At 42.9% G+C, this 21799-nt stretch overlaps 1 protein-coding gene across 9 annotated transcripts in view; it reads left to right on the top strand.

Annotated features, from left to right (window-relative positions):
- Nucleotides 1–21799, top strand: part of KALRN (kalirin RhoGEF kinase) — a 500706-nt gene that overhangs the window by 166120 nt on the left and 312787 nt on the right. For all 9 annotated transcript variants that reach the window (XM_051624220.1, XM_051624222.1, XM_051624223.1 and 6 more), the window contains exon 3: nt 12061–12175. In XM_051624220.1, the coding sequence (XP_051480180.1) occupies nt 12061–12175 (115 nt within the window). The remainder of the gene's footprint in view (nt 1–12060; nt 12176–21799) is intronic.

Raw genomic sequence — 21799 nt, 5'->3', positions numbered from 1 at the left:
ACTGCAGAGGGGAGGAGTAGCAGCAAAGCCATATGGGGCCTGGGCTCTCCCTTCAGATGCTGGAGTGGGGCCCATGAGGATGGGGCTCATCACCCTGCCAAGCCATGGCTTTGCCTGGCCAGACAGAACAAACTTTTGCCTTGAGTAATGGCTGCTGTGGGATGTCTTCACATGTAGCAACAGTTAAATGGTCCAGGGATCATGAGTCCAGCAGTGACTTGGGCAAACAATTTGTGGCTCTGTAAACTCTAAACTTTCTGACCAACAACATGAAAATCCAGGACTTTGAGAGAAATTTGTGATACACCAATACCCTCATGTGAAAACCTAAGACTATCCCAGCACTAATCCCATGCAGCAAACTGCTTTACCTCATGCTGATGTCTCATTCTGAATGTCCTGAAATATTTTATGTGGTTCTTGACTCTCACTGGTCTGAAGTGGGGAACATAGTCATAAAAACACAATAGACTTGTCTGTGACACAAATCTGAACTGGGTACCCTGGGGAAGTGAAAGAGAGGAATTTATGCAGGGACTGTACTGAAATTTAGTTCTTGGCTCCTGCTGTTGCTTCACATGGAAATGACTGCTGGATCATTTGGTAATTCATGGAATATTTAATAATGACAACCTGCCTGGATCATTTATATAGCCCCTTCCAGTGATGGTGGCTGTTTTCAGCTCTGAGCCAGAGCTGAATCATCAGCTCATTAGATGCTGTCCTGGGCCAAGCTTGCCTTAGGGGGGGGGTGTTAAGCAAGCAGCATCAACATGATCCCCAGGGTTTCACACCGTGATCCACTGCAGGTGAGGGACAGCTCGCTCCTCATAGCCTTTCCAGCCTCCAGGCTTGTATCTGCTCCAAATGTCCCTGCTCCTGACACAGCTAGCTAGCTAGCCTTCCTAGGATTTACACCTCCTCTCCATGGGCTCCAAACACAAGGATTGCAGGCAACGGTTGTCAGGGGCCTTTGCAAATGGAATGCTCTGAGCTGCTAGTGTCTTACTGCAATAACCCCATGTCATCCACCAGCCCAAAGTTTAAGTACTGCCCCTTCTTCCCCTGAGTTGTTGTATTAAAGCAGATTAAGAAAAGGACTTGAACACTTCAACTGATAGCTAGGTTCTTTTTAATTAAAATTTAATAATAAATATAAATATAAATATAAATATAAATATAAATATAAATATAAATATAAATATAAATATAAATATAAATATAAACTTCCTGGAGTGTGCTCAGAAGAGAAAATATTTGCCAAAATAGAGAAATCAGTTAGCTGGATTTTGGAAGGTAAAAAAAATAAAAATGTTCTGTAATTATCACAGGCTCTGGGAGCACATTGCATTTGTATTCAGACTTCCTCAAGGAAAAGGAGAGTTTTATTGAGTCCTCTTCAGAGTTTTATACTAGAGTTAATTTTAATAACAGTACAGTAAAGTTGTCATAGGGGTTTTCCTTACACTAACAGAATTTAATCAGCAGGCACAAAAAAAATCTCAACTGAACCCCTCCATTCCATCATTAGTTTCTTGCCTCATCTACTGTGTCTCACCAGCTTGTTTTTTAATCCATGATTCAGTCCAGGAAAGCTGCAGAGGACAAACAAGCTCCCTCAGACAGAGGCTATACCATGCTTTGTGTTCCAGTGCTGTGGATGCTCTACACCTAGACCATGCAGAGCAAAAGACCAGGCAGGGAAGTGATGCTGGCTGCTGCCTGCTCCAGAGCAAGCACAACAGGACCTGCCAGTGCAGCCGTGCAGTCTCTGAGGAGCACTTAAGCATTCAGAAGTGCACTTAATATCAGAGTGGAAACACAGCTCTGACTAGCTGGGCATGGGTTCCTCCAGCCTGAATGCTGTCTGGGCCTCTGTGCCTGGTGCTTCTGCTGGGCTGGCTCAGCTGGCAGTGCACAGCAGGCAAAGGGCTCTGTATCCCTGCATGTGGGAGACTTAAGGGGTGGATAATTTTGGAGTTTTTTCCTGGAACTGGTTCTTGATTTCTTCCAGTGATCTCATGTACGAGCTGAACTGAACCCCCGTATAGGTCATGTGTATGTGTGTCTAAGCAGCACCTGAAAATCCCAGTCCAGCTCTCATAAGCAGAGAGGTGGCCTGAGCAGTTGGCACGGTGCATCCCGGCCATGGCCATCTGATTGCTTCTATCACTGACCTGGTGGAAGAAAATTAAGCAGGGAGCTGGACGGGGGAAGGCTTTGGCCACCTGTTTGTTGCCTAAACCCTAATGAAGTCTTGGCTTTGCTGGGTGGTTCACTGTGTTGCTTCCAGCAATGGAATAGCTTTGGAAACCATTAGGGAGTGAGCTATGGGCCAGAGACTGATTTTTATACTCTGAGAAGGAGATGAGAGCAGAGAAGAGGAAATAAAACAGGTTGTAGATTGTTCTAGATGGTGTTTTTTTCAGTGAGAGGTGATGAAATATTTTGGAAGCTGGGCTTATGGTCTTTTCTAGGAAATACAGATGCTGTTTTACAAGCATGGTTTAACTTGGTATGTTGTTCAGCTGCTTGATTATATTTATAGGAGATTTTTTATTGATCCATGCAGTACAGGAGGAAGCATATGAGGCTCTCAGGAGGGAGAGGGCAGCATGTTACTTTGTTCCCTTCCCATGCGTGAAGCTTTTCATACACTTATGAAAAGCTTGTTAATTGACTAACACCATGGGTCTCACTGAGAGTATTTGCCCTTTCCTCACCTCCCACCCAGAAGAGCTTCTCAGGATCCTTCCCAGCACTTCCTATTCCCTGGAGAGCTCACAAGAGCAGCAGCGCATGGGCTCTCGCCTGTCACCCAGGTGCTGTCTGCTCATCTGCCAAGGCAGGAGTACAAAGGAGGAGGCTGGCCAGGTTTCTGAGAGGGTGGTTGAGCACTGAGGAACCAACAGAAAAAGGGAGAAGGGTGTAATAAGCCAGTGACCTGCTGTGGCTGTGACAAGCAGAGCTTTGTTCAGCAAAGTGGGAGGTTTTTCCATGGACTTGGGCAACAAAAGGGAAAGGGCAGGGAGAAATGGGCATCGTAACAGTTTGGCCATCTCCATCCTTCCAAAGCCCACAGTCCCCAGCCCATATGTCTTGGGAGTAGCCTGATAAGCTGGGTCACAGCGACATCTGGGCCCGGCTGAGAGCCTGAAAGGAAAACAGAGAGATTTCCCAAAAGGTCTTTCATGGGAGGAATTTCAGTGTAAATAGATCAGATGAAAGGACAGCTCTGCAATTAGGCTTTGCTGAATTTAGGCCAGCAAAATTAATCAAAGAGGAAGACTCAGAGGGGAAGACATTGTACCTTCCCAAAAACTTGTCTGAGGACACCACAGGTCACTTAGTGCCAGGGGTACATGGGACCACACGTGGAAGGGCATGTTTTTCTTTTTCTGTGATGGATGCTCTTCAGTATTCAGAGAATGGGTTGAAATGAGACCCCAGGGACCTCCAGGCACTGGAAGAGTTCAGATCTGAGTTTCAGGGGGTCTCAAATGCTGATTTGTGGACACTGGAATTTGTATTGGTTTTGAAATAGAACTAACCAAAATATTTAATTCTTCAATGATGTAAACATTTTGTATTTGCACAGAAAGTTTTATTTAAATTAAAAGTTTCCAGTCTCCTTTCCGTCTGGAATGGAGATTTTAACTGAAACATCAACAATTCTACATTTTGTTTCAGAAAAATGTTTCCTTCTTCATACCATTCCCTGATTCAGCTTGAAATCAAGGGAGATTCCAAAAGAGGAAATATGCTGTTAGAAAAACATAGCAGTGCTTGGCCATTGAATTTTCATAGTGGTTTTAGGCCACCATCTTTTCATCTAGAATTTGCTGCTGCATTGATGCAGATTTTTCTTTGAAGAAGAAAACAAGGAAATTGTCTGTCATGTTTCCAGGTCCTCTGATGAGGTCTTAGCCTACTGGGGTTTTTTTGTTGTTGTTTTGTTTTTTTCCTTTTGTTTTTTAAAAGTGTTTGGTCGTTTTTGAGGAAGATCCCTTACCTATAGGTGCTGTTTAGATATCCTCATTGGAACTCTAAGGTTGAAACAGAAATAAAAATGTTTCCTGGGATTTGTGATTTCATTTACAGGTTGTAAATATGTGTGCAGAATCAGTTGCTTTATTTCTTTTTATATGTTTTAACCATAGCCATGGACTAAATTAAACAATTTCTGTGGAGTCACTGCCAGCACTTACTGTTCTGGTGCTTGGACATCAGCAGCTTACTGAGATCCACCAATACCTCCTTTCAGTAGGGAGATTTCTCCTTTATGTCATCTCACATGTGAGAATAGTGATGCAACCTGTACTGCCTTGTGGAGAGGCAGAAGAGTTCAAGTGCCTTGAAAACTGGGCAAAACAATTGGCCCAATAAAAGTTCTTCTCCAAAAAGACTTGCAAGAACTTGTAGCATCACAAGTCATTGGTTGGGTGTCATCCAAACGTGCTGGACTCCGACCACCTTCTGGCCGATGAGTCTTTGCATCCTGTCACATACGTATAGCTTCTCAATTAATGGTAGGGACTTTAAAAATAACAGTAAGAGGAAGGAACCGAGCCTGTGAAGTAAGAAGGTCTGAGTACATCCCATCCTGTTCCAGCTCAAAGGGGTTTTCTCATCTTTAAAGACTCAGTGAGCTCCATTTGTATCTCAGCAAAGGTCACATCTTCACTTTCACAGGCAGTTGAGAATTGTCCCTATATAGAAATCAAGGCTGGGAACTTACAAATCAATATAAGGACCCAGGCAGGTACCTGTAGCACCTGAAATTATTAATACGGTAACATCCAACCATTTTGGTCATTTTGCAGTAAGATGTGCTCTTCTGTCCCACTAATGAGACACATTACTTCTGAAAAGTTCCTTATTTCAAGTGGTTTGGTTTTTAGGCTTATGGTTTGGTTTTTTTCCTAAGGAATCAATTTTAATGACAAGAAGCACTGGAATTCACAGCTGGACATCCACTCTGTATTAGCAATGGTTGATTTTTTAAAATACTTTCTTTGGTGGGAAAATATAGGGTATCTGAAAAGGCAATACTTGGCTGGAATGTGCAATTTCAGAAACGTTTTCATCTGCCAGTGTTTTCCAGCTCTAGGCTGAATTCCTTCTTAAAAGCAGAAGGGGAAAGGCTTCTTAATAGCAGTTGCCTCAGTCCAATAGCTTGAACTCTCCCCTGAACTTTCACTAATTTGCAGGGTCCTCTACTTGGCTGTAGCTGTTGAGTACTTACCTGCTGGGAACGTGGCAAACCTGAGCAGCCAGTTTTATTAAATCAGTTTATCACATATTTCACTGTGCTGATGAACATCAGAAACTTTGCCATTGCTGTTTCTCTGTGCTGATCTCAAATGAGGAAGACAGAGTGTGATCAGGGTGAACATGGCCTCTCTGTGTTCTCCTTATTCTGCACAGCTGCTAACAGTGTACCCAGTGGTGTGAGTTTGGGGTGCCTGTTGGTGCCACCATCAGCAGCATGACTGGCACCACCATATACTGGTTTGCTGCCTTCCCTTCTCCAGTGGCAAGAGGTTGTGCAGTGGGGCCTTCTACTTTATAAGATCTGGGGTTTATTTATTCATTTTCTCTACTGTTTTGAAAAAATACATGTCTATTTCCATACACCCACCACAGAGGAGGCGAGATCAAAAAAACTAATTTGCAGCTGGGGCAAAAGGCAGCGAGATTTCATGACTGAGTAAGGGTCAGCGTTGAAGAGAAGAGTACTGGTTCTCTCACAGCAAACCAGCCTCTTCCAGAGGTAGAAACAGGCTCCTCTGGACCCTCCCTGGAAGTTTTGCCTTCCACACAAAGAACCTCTTCTTGCATTTTAATGAGTCTCACTTGTCCTTAGTTTTGCTTTGCTGGGGTAGTAACTTTCTCAGCAGGAAATGGTACCATTTTCTTGATGGTTTGTTGACAAGTAAACATTTGAAATCAAAGAAGTAACCAAAAATACGTGCATAAATCAGTGAAGGTGTATTACAGTCCACAATAGATGGTCTCTTCAAATCCATGCTGTGGCTCTGGGTGGCTGTGGAACAAATCCACCAGGTGAGAAATGGGATCCTCCAGCTGCTGCACTGAGCATCCCATCTACAGCTGCTACTCTGATCTGCTCCAGGAAGGGAACTTCTGGTGAGAACATGCAACCTTGGTTTGGGATACACGAACTCTAAATCTAATGTTGCAAATTATGGCCATTAGAATTTGTTTCAGGCAATTTACTCTGGGGTATGTGATGCTGCAAGGATCAACACACTGGAGGATCAGGTCCTAGTGTTGTCTTTGCAGCTGTGTTAATTTGCGCTAGGGCTTGTTGTGGGAGCTTAAATTTCGGTGACTGTTGCACTAGAATCATCTGCTTTGAAACTAATGGAATAGTTATGCAGATAGTCAGTCATACAGATAATCCTATATATGACCCTTAAAACAAATTAATTCCCCTTGAAGATGGAGGAGTTTTAGTATAGAGGTCTGTTCACAGGAGGTCTGTTAGCAAGGAGAGACTCATGCAGCTCAGCTCTGGCAGGGAAACGGAATATTATTTTAAGACTCTGGATACCAATTCCTTGGTACTTTGCTTTCCTAGGAAGTTTGTCAATTACATTTAGAAAAAGAAGAGCATATTGTTTTTCATTTATCGAGGCGCCTGACATCAGCTGAACTTGTTCTGTCTCCCAGTTCTCTGCATTATCATTCATTTTTTTCACATCTTTTGGACTGAAATACCTACCAAGGAGTATTTCAGCTCCTCTGGAAACTTACTTAGGGTCTCAGCAGAGTCTGCAGCATCAAGATTGATCAGCTTATGATGTGCGGGGGTCAGATGAAGCAGTGTATTCGTTTGAGCTGCAGGAGACATCTCAGTGGAGGCCAGAGACTCTGTACTGCTCCTCTCTCTGTTGCTAATGTGCTAGAGGACCATAGACAAGGTACTCTGGAGCCTTCACATGTGTGGGCATTTGTCTGTGTCTACGGTTAATCCTTGTGAATTCACGCTCATAAAGAAAGTGTGAAAGGAAGCAGAGGGTTTGAATCCCTTAACTACAGATGAGTGCAAGCAGGTAAGTGTCGTGGTAGAATGGCTGCTAGAACTGGAGAGATGCAGCTTGAAAACAGAGCTCAATAAAGTCATTACCTGTTGTACACAAGGATTCTACATCAAAGGAATCTGGTGATTTCCTGTCCTAAACAGAATTCCAAAAAGATGGAATTTCATCTTGTTGTGTATTATCAGGGATGAATATGCCTCGGGACTTGCAGGTGGGAAGGTCAACCCTGAGTTGACATTAGTAATGCTTTGGGTTGGCCAGCGTCTTGACTTGCAGCTGGGCAGTTGGAGCCACCATAGTCGGAGACATTTGGGAGCACCACTGAGAGGATTAAGATGTCTGTTCAGGCAGCTGCCAGGATAGGAATCTTGTGGCTGAAGTCCCTTACCTCTTGGTTGCAGGCTTGAACAGGAAAGCAGTCATCAGGTCACTGACTGTGCTGCCCATTTCCATGGAGGTTGTCTGAGGTTTCTTTCATGTTCTCTGTTAATGCGTTGTGCATCATGATGCCTTGTGCCACCACTGCAGTATCCCCTGTATGTTTTGTGATGGAAAAATGATATCCTATTTCTGGGAACAAATGCTGAATTTAGCAATGGTTTCTGTAGAGGTTGGAAGGAAGGGAGATGGGAAGAACTGGCAGGCAAGCCACTGACAGGCAAGGCCATCAAGCCAGGATTATGTAGGAGGAATGCGAGGCATATATGGCTAAATATTTGTTCTCAGTGTACTTTGTGCCCTGCAGAACATGTGTTTTTCTGACTCCTTTTTCTAGAGCACTAATAACTAGACCATCTGTTTGCCTCTCTAAATCAGAGCAAAGCCCATGAAAACCCACCTTGAAAAACAATTAGAAATTATCAGCTGTTTGTTTTAGCATTTAATAACTGTAATTAGTAAACCTAATGACATGTTTGATTATTACATCAAATGCCTGTGAGCCCAGTGGGAGGCAGGAGATGGGACATATTGATTAGAGCAATTGAGACTGTTTTCTTCCTTCCATTTTTTATTTTCTTTCACAACAATATGCTGGGTAGTTCTCTGAAGAGACTGTGCATGTAAAATTGGTGTTGAGATCATGGCTGATTTGGGGCAAGATTAGTTGCCTTGCATGGATTACTAACAAGCACAGAGTTTCTATAATATTTTTCATTGCTGACTTTTAGCCTAAGCACTATGAAGCTCTAACACAGTGAACTAAGAGCCAGAAAACCTTGTTTCTTCTGGTTCTTCAAGTGACTTGCTGTGGGATTGGGGCTGAATTTTTTCCCCCTCACTGTACTTCATTATCCCCCTCAGTTATAAAGGAGATAATAATACAGAAGAGGAAAGGTACAGCCAAGGCCAAAAGATTTTCTGCTTTAGTGGCTTTTGCTACCTGTCTGGAGCCTCTGTTAGAGGAGATGTGGGTCCTAATACAAGCATGTTAGGTGTTTAAAGTTTGATGGTGGTAAAATCTCATTTAGTTTGTCTAGAAAAACTGAGATTTATGGTTATAAAGTGCAAGGGGCAAGCTACATATTAGTATTTGAGTAAACCATAGTTACTGAACTTGGCAAATCTTACAATGAATTAAACATACCATGGCTGATGTTTCTTCATACAGGCCCTTCATAAAATTGTAAATTATGCAGACATCCATAAAAATCAGGGGTTGCTCATGCATAATTTGGAAACAAGTGAAGGATTTTAATATATATGATGCACTTGCAATAATTATTTCACGTTATTGCTCAAAGCATAGAGCACTACTTTTAACATAAATGAGAAGCTCTTTGTTTCTAAACTGCACATTTCTTGAGATTTGCCCCATCTCTTCTTGTTCTTCTGGGCCAGAGTACTGGAAGAAATTGATCCAGGTACTTATCCTTTCATCCTCCAGAAACCTCCAACTAGGTCATCATGTAACCTTCCTCCTCTAATGAGAATTAACCCGTTTTCTCCGGTGTGTCCTGGTAAGTTTTGACTCTGTGCTAGAGCCTTATTTATCCTGCTCCCCTGAGGACAGTTTAAATGAGCTATTGAGGGACAATTTTTATCCTGAAGCAAGGACAGGACAGGAATGTTCTGGACCCTGTTTCTTTTTCTGTAGCTGAAATCTTTGTGTTACTGTTAGTAAAAGGGTCAAGAATGTTCTCATTTAACTTTTTCAGTCTACCAGAATTTAGATTTTTTGTTGGCTTGTTGTTTTTGTTTTGTTTCAGTTTTTTTCGGAGGGTTTTGGTTTTTTTTGATTTTTTGAAAGCTCACTTATGGTGGAACTGTAGATAGGAAGGGGGGTCCCTGGCCAGAAACACTGTTTTTGCTTTACTGAGCTGAGATGGACGGGCAGCATGAGAGCAACCAAAGCTGCTGGCACGTGGGAAACTCATGGCCCTTCCTGGGTGTTTCATATCCTGGGAGAGGATTAGAACTGTGGTCTTGGATGTCTCCTGATCTCATCTCTTAGTGCTTTTCCACTTTGTAGAAATATTTAAATAATTGGGAGTGGAGGAGGAGAGGGAGCCTGACTGAGTAGCGGGTAGCGTGTTCTTCTGGGCTGAAATTCAAGTTCAGGTCTCTGCTTCAGTGATTATTTGGAAGCTTTTGAAAGCCTTGGTTATATCTTGATATGATGGGAAATTTTTCAAAACCTTGAAAAGCTTCCTGTGTTGAAAAAATATTTCCCTCCAGCTTTAGTTACTACGTTGGTTTGCCATTCTATAGGTTGGCTTGCTTTTCTCTTGGATACATCATGCATGATATAATGGTTTTGGCATTGTTACAGTGTGTGAAATAATCTCAACAAAGGGAGAATGTACTTTAAATGAGGAATCTATAAATATATATATATAGATCTGAAAATAAAAAAGAGCTTATTAACTTGTAAATGGAATCCTTTTTACATCACACTCCCATTCTCATGCTGTGTGGCAGAGGTGTGGAGAAGCCAGGGTGACACTGAATTCCCACAGACCTTCCTCCCTTTCACAACGGGAAGCCAAAGGCTAAGATCAGGCACAGAGATCTGGGTGGAGATGAGGCAGAACAGTTTTTGTACTCTGTGTGTACCCCTGCCTGCATGAGGGCTCAGAATGAAGATGGCATCTCTTGTTTGCCTCTCCATTTCAACCCCTGGACAAATCAGACGTGACCTGGCTCCACAGGAAAGTTGCACAGTGAAGCCCTTCAGGTATATAGCATCTGTTGAAAAGGGTGGGAGTTTCAGTGCCAACAGTCTCTAACACAGTAACACTGGCATCTCTCTCTGTAAGGGTGAAGTTTAACAGACTTTGACTTGTACAGTCTGCAGTGCTTTAGAAAACTCTCTAGACTAGACTTAGCTATTTGAAATAATAATTTTAAAAGAGTAATTTTAAAACCATGTGTATAGTAACAACATTGCTATTTTTAGCTGTTTCTGTGTGATTTCGGTCATGCAGAGACACCCATTCTGCTAGAAGGTGAGCTTGTGATTTCTGTGGCATCATCTGAATGGACAATTTCAGAATAAAATGTATGAAGGGTATATTGTCAGATGGGAGCTGGATCTACAAGTGACTCCTCTGTAATCAGGACCAGCTGGAGCACCTGTGCCTTGCTGGTATGTGTATCTCATCAGTTTAGTTTCTGATTTGTCCACCTGCAGGAACTCTTGCCATATGAGGCACCTCCTTGATTCCTGATCTAAATTCTGGCCAGATAAATTCTTTGTCCGGTGGTGGTACAGGATACTGTTTTTGCAAGCACACGTGTGCTCTCATGACAGCCCTACTCTTACAGCAGAGCCTCTTTAGGACTCTTCCTACAGAATTAGGGTGTTTAGGACCCCTAGAGAAGTCATGGTCCCACAGAGTGTGGGTGTCCTGTGTCCTGCACAAGAGAACGCAGCCTGGATCAGTGCTGGAGATCTGCTTGTGTAGCTTTTTCTTCTCAGTGGCCAGATAAATTAGTTCAGAGAAGCATGTGATTTTCCTTTCTCAGCAGTGATATTTCTGTTAAAGAGAATATACTTTTCACTGGAAAACACAAAGTCATCTGCATTTTTACTGCTTATTTGCAAGGTCCTTGCAGTTCTGCACTAGCATTTTGAACTGGAGCTTTTCTATGTTTTTTTTTTTCCTAGATAACAATGCAAACTTCTATCTAACAACACACAATTCCTGAAAAAATCCTATGATAGCATGTGAAGAAAGAACTAAATATTGAGTGAGGCACAAGATTACAAGTTCAAGTTTATTAAACTTTATTCACAACAAAGATTAAAGTAAGATGCTGTAGAATAGATTGTATTCACCCCTATATTTGTGATTGTGTAATACAGAGTAGAGTCATTCCTTTATGACTCAGCCTTTGACAATTGCTGTAAAAGATGAAGTGCCAGACCCTGACAGTTTAAAAGGAGTGGGTTTTAAGACAGGAAAGCTACAGGAAAAAAAAAGAAAACAAACCAAAAATCATTCTGATTGCCAACACTCTCTAAATAGAAAGCATAGGAGGCATGAACTTGTAATCAAAATTTCAGTTTCTAATGAATTGCCAGATAGATTAGAACATCTTACTGCATAAACATTACTGGGATACATTGCTTCTAACTGGTGGGGTGTTGTAAACTGTCTGGCAGGGAACGATGCAACACACTGAGTAACAGAGAAAAAAAATACTTTCACTTTCTTGGTGTTGACCAGTATAAAACTATCCTCACAGTACTTCATTAGCATTGCCTGCTTGGATTGGCAGTTTGATTTGATGGGATTGGGTGAAAGTTAGAAGAAATGTTACTAGCAATTTTCCTCGTGTTAGGGGGTTTTTATGTGGTTTTTTTTTTATTTCCCCCCTTTGGAGCTCCAGCAAATGCGAGCATGTCTTCCTCAATTAGGCAAGCCTTAAAGCTACAAAGAGTGCACAGGCTCTTGAATGTGCCATAATTTATGTTTATCAATTCAGTGCACAAAGTTTTTTTGACGTGTGCTTCCTGCCTGATTTTCTAACAATCCTTTCTTTTCCGCAGGTGGCCGTGATAAACGAGGTGGTCCTGTCTTGACCTTCCCAGCCCGCAGCAATCACGACAGAATAAGGCAGGAAGACCTTCGGAAACTTGTGACTTATTTGGCCAGTGTGCCAAGGTAAAGCTAGAAAGAAAACACTTCAAAGTTTAGGGTGGATGGGTGGGTGGGGAACTTGTTCTTGGCAGTTGCTGGTTTCCAAGTATTAACATTTAGTACCTTCAGTTCTTGGGACATAGAAACAAAAGTGGTCTCTTCCTCCTCCTGTGCATGCTCTGATGGTTTTTATTGCACATGTGGCAATTGAGGAGCAACTGAGCGGAGGCAGTGTGAGCAAACCCAGGCTTCATGCTCATGACAGCATCGAGGAGCAGCTCTTGTTCCCCATGTTTCTGCACAGCTTTTCTAGAGGAGTGGAAAGGGAGGAGAAGGCTTAAGAGGTCTGCAGCTAAATACAGCAAGCTGGAGAGAGGCTGCTGTCTGCTGTTGCTTTTTAATACCTTGTAGGAGGTCCAGGAGAGCTGGGGTAGGGGGCTGTAGTTGCTGAGGAGGAGAGCCTGCCCCATGTGAGGAGGCAGATCTTCCTGCTCCAGTGCTTCCCAGAGATTTCTCCAGGCTCAGGAAGGAACGTGGGTGGACTACAGAGGAAGCTGTCAAAGAGAGGCATTTTAAATTGTTCTGCGTGTAAACCAGCACCTTTCCCCGCATTAGTCCCCATGTCCCTCCTCTGATATGCAGGTCCCCATGCCTCTCCCAGGGACATTGGAGGAAAGGCCTGCTGCCAGTGCATATTTGTCTGTGCAAGCTGTGGGAGACAGTTTATAGGGCTCAGTGCCCAGGTAGGTATTTCTGAGCCAATGTTTAATGCCTCTGAGAGTACAAGGCTATGTACGTCCTCATCCAGCTTCCTTTCCCTATTTTCAAGCTTGCCAAATACCCTTACCCAATAACCACTGCACTGGTTATTGAGGTGAAGGTTATCCCTGGGCAAGTGAGGGGCTGAGTAGGGATGTTCAGGATGCAATAACACACCCTGTGCCACCCAGGAGCTCCTTCTTATATAAACCCAGGATATGACCTGTTAAACAGTGCTCATATATTTCAAAGAGTGGGAATTTAACACCTGAAGGGCAGAAGGGCTGGCTGCCCCTGGAAGTCAGAAGGTAAGGGTCTCAGAAACACACTACATTCCTTAAACATGTAATAGTCAGAGGAAAAAGGTCCTGCATTTGATATGGAAGAGACCTGAGGGCTGGTTGAAGACTCATCACTCGGCTGCAGTGTGAGGGACAAACGCAGCTGCATGTGCCAGATCTGCCAGTGCTGATTTCCTGGACATCACAAGTCCTGTGGCAATGCATTTTTTGCTGCATTGGACTTGTGCTCATCGGGTTTTTATTAATAAGCTGAATTTATTTGCATTTCTCTCCACTCTCTCCCTTTTTTTCCTCTACCCAGCTCTGTATTTAGCCATATTGTGAGACAGATTACGGAGACACTGCAGGGCCAGGAGAGCAGTAGGTCACTCTCTGAGAGTGTGTGTCCCAGGGGTCAGCAATCTCCCTCCAGCTGCTGCAATAAAAAAACCTGCTCCTTTACATTTTAGCCTTTTTTTGCATGGTCACAAGTGCAAAGATATGACATCGCTTGGAGTTGCAAGCAATTGCACAGCAAAAAAAACCTTCTAACATGTCAACATTTTCTAATAATTCCTCTTCCCTAATGGAGGTGGCAGTAATAGCAAGATACATCTATTCTGGTCTCCACTCTCACCTGACTAAATCAGTTAGCTCAATCTTTGGTGTTGCTTTTTGTTTCCTCACTCTGAATCAGTCCAGCAAGGATTTTTCTCCGATGGTGCAGAAGCTGAGGGACAGAGGTACATGCTGAGGGAGCTAATACAAGACCTAGCAGCTTGTGTCTCTGGGAACACTGAAGAAAGCATTGCCCCTCCTGGTCCCCACTGCAAAGGCTTGTTTTGCCCTGATGTTTGAAGCCTTTGAAGGACACGTCTCTAGTTATACCAGAGAATATTGCTCCCTCTGCAGTGCAACCTTCCATCATGAAAATGTGCTTGTCAATGAGGGACTGTCTGCTTATGAAGCACTTTCACCAGTTTCCTGAGGATCCTGGCAGATTGCCACTAACCCAAGTACTGTCTTCTGTTTGGGATATTACACATTGAGAGATGTGGAGCAGAAAGCAGCAAGAGTGATTGCAGGTCTAGAAAAAGTGGCCTGTCAAGGAAGGAGTAAAAGGGTAGGTAGAGATTGTTCGTCAAGGGGTACGTAGGAGAGTGAGAAGGATCTTCGAAAGCATGTTGTGATGCTACAAAAGGAAAGGGCTAGGGTTAAGAGACTAACATGTGACACTCAAACAAGGGAAGCTTAGGTTGGACAGAAGGAAAAGATTTCTAGTGGATTTTCATTAGCACTAGAATAAGTAATCTGATTTCTTCTTTGCTTCCTCCGTAACTCGATAGGCAACCCCCTGGCACAGGTATAAATGTTAGGGTGACCACGAACTTTGTGCAGTTGGCACATGGGGCTACGTTATCTATGCGGTGTGAGAAAACACTGAAAACTCATTTTCCCAAAATGTTTTGTTCAATTTAACAAAAGCATCCAGCAGAACTTTCAAGCTAACTTACTTTTGGAAACAAATATATGGAAAGAACAGTTTGAATTCATATCACTGGCTCCCAGTTCATATTTATTTCAAGATGAATGCTACAATGAATCACACATCAGCCATCCACCAACATAAACAGTTTCATTAGCAGAGACTCTGAACAGGATGTCAGGAGAAACTGCTCTGATGGTTGGAGTGCTGAAAAAGGGAGAATTTTCTGTGCTAGTTGAAAAACTAGAAATTCTTCTTTAGGTAATTTATCATATTGACACCAGTATAATAATTATTTCTTTATTCCTGGTGCTATGGCTTCTGAGTGAGACAGATTGCTATCCACATTGATACTATCTGTCACTTAACCCGTGTTTTATACCTTAATGGAGGGGGAAGAGGTGGCACATTGCTGGGAGCTTTGGGCAGGTATGAGGCTGGTGATGAAATATGATGATAGATTAGGGTAAGTGAAACCAGGGTCTTGCTAGCACTTTTCAAAGTTTCTGATTTAGCTTTCCTCAATTCCTTCTTCAAAACCAGAATATTAATGTGGGCTTTCTGAAAGCAGCAATGTGTGCTTGTGGTAGAGCAGAATAGTGAGTGCTTTCATGCAGCCAGAAGTTGTGGCCAGGCAGGTGCCTCGTCTCAGTGGGGTTTCCTTCGAGGCTGAGGGTTACTGCTTGGGGGTTAAGACTTCAGATCTAGGAACAGGGTTTGTTCATATCCTGAATGGTAATGCTGCAGTCTGTAGTACCTGGGGTAGCTTAGGGGTCCTAGAAGATTCAAAAGCCTGATCCTTCAGTCTTGGGTACTAGGAAGAGGTTGCGAGTGGCTCTCTGATGCTGTGGACAAACATGGTCCTACTTCCGTGCTGCACACTGGTTCTTTCAGGCATATCACAAGGTCCTTTTCTCCATATAGTTGCACTATAATTAGTTACTAAGAAATTAAAGCACTGTTCATTAGAAGTAAAGATAATTGGCACGGATGCCAGCTTTCTACCACTCTGCCATTTTCTGCTTGTTTCACATTTGCAGTAGTGCTTTCTGGATCGGCAAAGCTGTATTTCTTGAGAACCAGGATAGCTCCTATTTACATGCAAATTTAAATGGAATGCAATGTTTAGAAATGCTGAGGGTGTGACTGAATCTAGGATAACATGGTGTTTATGATCGAGGGGAACTAAGGAGGAATTTTCTGGCCTCACTGAGGATTTTATTTTTTAGCACCAAGGCAGTGCCATCTATTTTGGTAGACTGGGTTTTGATTTATATGTGTGTAAATGAAAGTGGCACCAGGCCAATCACCCCTGCAAGCCCTTTGGAATTAAGAATTAGGTTATGCATAGGCTATAGGAGGGGAAAAAGGAGACAGAATATTATTAGCCTGAGTTATCTCCTCGTATGGTGAAGCAATATGATGAAGGAAATGTTCTCTGTCAGCTATAGTGAATCTTCTGGCTGAAAACATCAATCTGTTTTGGAGCCAAGATAAGCAGCCTTCTGTGCTCACTGCAGAAGGGGAAACCCAAGATGCCTTGGAGGCTTGTATTTTTAAAGACATCTACTTTTTATTTGTCCTCTGTTTAAAAACCTGCTCCAGTATTTCCCTGTTCTGGGGCCACCTAGGACTCGTAACAGCAGGAAAATGTTTCCAAGGGACAGCCCTGTGTGTTTGAACAGCTCCTCAGAGCTGCGTGAGTTCGATGAAAGGTGCTAGGAGCAGTGAAACAACTTAAGTGCCTCTAATAATTAGTTCAGTGATAGGGGCTTTATAAAATTACAAGAATAATACAGGGGATGGCAAAATGTAGCAATGTTCACCCACTCTTGAATTTATTTTAAGCTGTTCTCTGATGACCCGTGATAGTGTGTATATTAGCTGCTCTGGCTGGGAGTAGTGTGAAACTCATTTTGTTGATTGATAGAAATTAAACCCTAGAGCTCTGCTTTCTGTTACATGATCCTAGCACAAAAGAAGCTTTTGAGGATCACTTATTTTCTGGAGGCTATTGTAAATCTATAAAAATAACCATGTATTTTAAAAATAGCACCGGGGACTTCATACTAATTTTAGTAACTAAATATCTGGTGCCATCTATAAGATAATTATTCCACCATATACTTGTATCGAAATACCACAGGAAAAAATGAAGTGAAGCTAATGAAGCTAATGGAGGTTTAGTATTTTCTTCAGATTTAATTTGATTTTTTAAAAATATCTAATTTTAAGTCTATTTTGAAGAAAGAATCTCATTATGAGTATATAACTGACATGAGTACTTGTGAATTTAAGAGCCTTTTGCCACTTGATAGCCGGTTCAAATCCAGCCTCCATTGTACATGGTGTTGGTACATGATGTTATTATCACCCTCTTAGGGACTGGGGGACCTCTGTGGAAATAGTTGGTGGTCTTACCTTGTCCTTTTAAAAGGTTTCTGACCACATCACTCTGTTTTGCTTTCTGTGCCCCTGTACTGACCACCTCAGGATGGACTTACATGTCCACCTCTTGTTGGAGATCGGCTCTTCAGAAGAGGATCTCTGATTTCCTTCTAGCTGCTGTGCCAACCTGTTGAGATGTTGTATTCCTAGTTAAGTTGACAGTGGTGATAACTGATGTCAAAATTCTGCAATGAGAGTCTACAGCTGCCAGCCTGGCAAGCTCCCCTGTTTACCAGAAGCTTCTAGAAAACGTGGACTTCCTAGAAGTGCAAAGGGAGAAATCAGAGCATGGGGAGGAGGACTTAAGAGAAATGGTTGAAGATGCTGGGGATGCTTAGGTTAAAGAGAGGGAAAGTAAAAGTTATGTGATTACAGTCCAGTATACAAGACTGTGCTAAAGGAAACAGTTTGGTCTCAGTGTACAGGGCAAGTGGGACAAAAGGAGATGCATTAAAATCATAGATTGAGGAAATGAAGCAGGTTTCTGTAGCATCTCCAACTTGGACACCCTGTTAGAAGGTGTTTCAGAAATGACCCAGGTATTGTCACTCCTGTCTTGAAGCAGAGGGATGAAAACAACAGCCTATTCAGCTCTTGTGACACTCTTTTGTATAGATTTGCGGATTTTTGTAAACAGGTACAAGATTTTTGTTTCCCATGTTTGTTTATAATCCCTGGAATTTATTTTTTTTTTAAGTAGTCCAAACCTAAGGTAAATAGGAGCTTTCTGGTACAGTTCCCAAATTACTTCCTACCTGTTGCTACTTTCCTCGATACTGTAAGGACCACTCTTGCACAGCTCTGGACCTAAAGCCAATGTCCTCTGTTCCTCTGCCCTCTGTGGGAGCTGAGAACATTCTCCTACTGGTTCCAGCTTGGGTAGTTGCTGATCTCTGCTCTGCTTGGAACTGGATAAGAGTGCAAGAGTTTTCAGACTGGTTTTGTGATGAACAACACAAATAACCTGATGCAGAGCTTTGTAGTTAATGTGCTGTGAATTGCATGGCTCAAGTAGCCTTTTTCTTCTAAAGACTAATAAAAAGCAGGGTAAGCTGGGCTCTGCAGATCACTGCTGCCAGCAATCATCAGTATTTTCTATTTGGTCTAGCAGAAGTATTTCTCATCTCTCTATTGCTAAATAGAGGCAAATTATGGTAACATAATGTTAATACTGAGACAAAGTCGCAGAGATTTTATGGTCTTACTTCAGAACGTGAATTCAGGCACTCAAACAAAACAAAGATCAATATCATTTCAAAACCAAATTCCTTATTTGAAGTCAATTCATTAAGGACATAGAAAAAACTTTGCAAACCCCCTTATATGTGTGTCCAAAAATATCTGCAGCTTTTCAGAAGAACTGAAAATCTGTTAGTGCTCTTCTGCATTAAATGTCTTCAATATTTCTATATTCTGAAGTAGTAGCTTGCTCCATTTTATAATGCATTAATTGTATTCCAATAAATAATTGAAATGAGTGGTTCCCACATGCGGAGAAAATAGGATTTCAACTTGCCATTGTGTTTTTAAGCATTCTATTGAACACTCAACATCTGCTTAATTTTAGGCTATAAATCTGCAATTGAAAACAGTTAATATGAAGGAATCCCCCATTTATTGTGTCTGAATTATTTCCAAGGCAATTGTTCATTTTCACAGGGTAGGGGAGGGGTTCCAGTTTTCTCTTGCTGTCAACCATGCAGACTCATGTTAAGATTTCAAAGTGATATTGGGTTCTTTTCTGGTTCATCTGAAGTCTCCAACATAACAGTGCTCAAGCAGGTTACTCATTTGAAGATTTAGGATTGCAGAGGTAGCCATACAGCCCAAGTTTAACATATGAAGAAAATGCACAGGTCTGGAAGAGAAGTTCCTTTCCCTGGCACTTTGCTGCTTTTCCATCCCAGTGAGAGCTCAGTCATGCCATCTGCAGCAGAGTCAGCAGATAGGGCTCAACGAGGGGATGCATCTGATGAAATAAAAGGTGACTGTTCTACTTTGTGCTCTTCCCAGGCAGCACAGCAAGCGTCTCTTCGTGGTTCAGGTCTGATGCCTTTTGGTTTTACCTGTCCAAATTTTTATTAGTTATTTTTTTGCTCCAGCCCTAATCTCCCAGCTGTGGTCTTCATCTCCTTACCACATGCAGTGCAGGCAGGCTGCAAGTTCAGAGCAGCTAGGAGGGCAGGGAGTGGACTCCTCCACAGCCCCCATCTTCCTATGTTCACTGCACAGAAAAAAGAAATCAGGCTGCTGCTGCCAAGCCATAGCTCCACAGCATCACCACACCTGACTTCTCTCTTTCTCACTGACAAAAGAGGGACTGGAGGGCTCCTAAAACCCTCTAAGCAGAGGTAGAGATGCCTGTGGTAGCACTTCCTGCCGAACGTGTGGCCAAGGCCAACAGCAACCTCCTATAAGGATGGTGACCCCACATAGCAGCAACCAAGCCTCCTCAAGGCATCCTGAGGGGTTGATAGCACAGGGGTCTGAGCTTTGCCAAGGCACTGAGAAAACCCCAGCTGTCTTCTCAGGGGAGCCTCAGATGCTGCTCAGCTCCCTGTCATGGGCTGGGGGCTGCTGATCTCTGGCTCTCCCACACAGGATGGGTGCCTGCCCTGTGCAGCAGCTCCCCATGTCCATGTACTTCTGTTAGCAATGGTGCATGTCTGACTGCATTCCAAGCTGGGGGATCAGGCTGGGAAGGATTCTGCTTGTATTTCTCGAAATCTGGAGCAAACAGCCAAACAAACCTCCTCACTGTGCACACCTCCACTGCTAGGATGCAGGAGCCACCACAGCCGAGTGACACCCGCTGGCGCCAGCGGGATCTGGGGCCTGATCCCATCCCCTGAGCTGTCTCACGTAGAGCTCTGCTGCCTCACTCTGCTTTTTGAGCTCCATCCAAGCCCTCGATCTGGGGAGTAGATCAGCATTGTTCCTTCTTGCTAAATGGCTTTTGCATATTGATTGTACCAGCATTTGCTGCCTGGAAGCAGCTGAGGTGATGGAGAAAAGTCAGAAAATTGTAAACTAGGATATATCCTGCACCCATTCTCTGATGAAGGAGCCAGTGGGTACTGCAACCTCTTGGACATTTGATGCAGAGCATCATTTTCTCCATCCTCTTCCTCTGTGGCTCTCTGGCAAGTGGTGTGTGAGTCTCTGCAGCACACTTGGCCATGCTGCCCTCTCTGGCGTTTCCGGTGCTAGTGCTGATTTAAATCTGTTGAAAGCTCCTCGTGGGCTTTTTAACCCACAGATTTGTGGCTCCGCAGTATTCCAAGAGGTCCAGGCAGCAAATGACCTGGAGACTTCCAGGGACAGGGCAGGTTTGTGCTAATGTGAGCAGTGATTCAGAAGAGCTAAAATTAGCAGAGACCTTTTGTGGGAGTAGTGTGCTGGCAACAGACCTGGCACTGGCCACATGCAGTTCCCTCCTGAAGCTGTCGGCAGCCATCAGCAGAATGTGCACAGTTCAGCCAATCCTAACTTTTCAGTGATCTTTTCCTATGTTTTTTACAGACTGTAAAATGGTTTTTGTCTCATTCCAGCATGGGTGCTTGTGTTCCTCATCAGTAACTCCAGTACGTGCTACATCCTTTTCACTCTTCGTCATTATTATAATTTGGAAGTGTCTTATGCCACCCTCTTCATGAATGTCATTACAAGCAGGAAAGCAATTGCTGTGCTTTGCATTCTGCTTTGTAATGGGAATATTGTCAAAGGTATCTTCATGTCAATGGAATGCTCTTCTTAACTCCCGTGGAGAATGGATGAGACCTTTACTTTGTGCCAATATGGAGCAAATAATAGGAGACACAGAATTGGAGCTGTCTCAGTCTAGACTGCCTGGTCCTTATTCTCACTGGATGGATGGAAGTGTTGTGGGTGCTGCTGTGCTGCTCCAAAGTCTGGATTCCCCACTGCACAGCTTGGGTAGGACTGAAGATGCGTTTTCAGGAATATATTTTTAGCCTTGTCTCCAGATGATAAAAAACTTATGCAATCATGCTGTCAGTCACTGTTTAAACCAAATCTATCAGAGAAGATACTCAAGAATATTAAATTCCTACAAATGTAATAAGAATAGACAGCTATGTCAAGGAAATAGACCTGATTAGGGTGCACAGAAATGGAAAGGCTGTCTGAACTCACCCCTTCTTAAAGCCTGGAATTAGAGAAAACATTTCCAGTGCATATAGGAGACAGATTTGTTATTAAACATTAGAGAATCAGTGCACAAACTACTACCAAGAGTTTGGTTGTTCCCATGCTCATAGAAGTGAGCATGTTTATGGTATAGAAAATTGGATCATACTAAAATAGAACAATGACCAATCCGTGGCAACAGATGGTATTGAGAAGGCTCTTACAGCATGGAAAGTATGGGTTGGGACTGGCAAAATTTGTCTCTGAGGTTGAGATGCTCAAAGGGAATTGGTATCCAAGTTTGGTAGGCAGTTGTAAATCTCATCAATGGTTTCTTCTCATTTTCCACAAGGTGATCCTAACCAAATCGATCTGTGGTATTTTATCTTTTCCTTGTGGATCCTGGCACTGCTGTGGAGTTCCCTGTGGATCCTGTAACACTATGTGCAGCAAAATGTAATTGTAAGTCAGTGGTGTGAGGCTGTAGGGCTACTTAGATTAAGAATTTAAAATAAATAAATAAAT

This window comes from Apus apus, chromosome 6 (assembly GCF_020740795.1).
Source record: "Apus apus isolate bApuApu2 chromosome 6, bApuApu2.pri.cur, whole genome shotgun sequence".
NCBI classification, from domain to species: domain Eukaryota; kingdom Metazoa; phylum Chordata; class Aves; order Apodiformes; family Apodidae; genus Apus; species Apus apus.
This window is presented reverse-complemented; position numbering and strand designations above follow the sequence as displayed.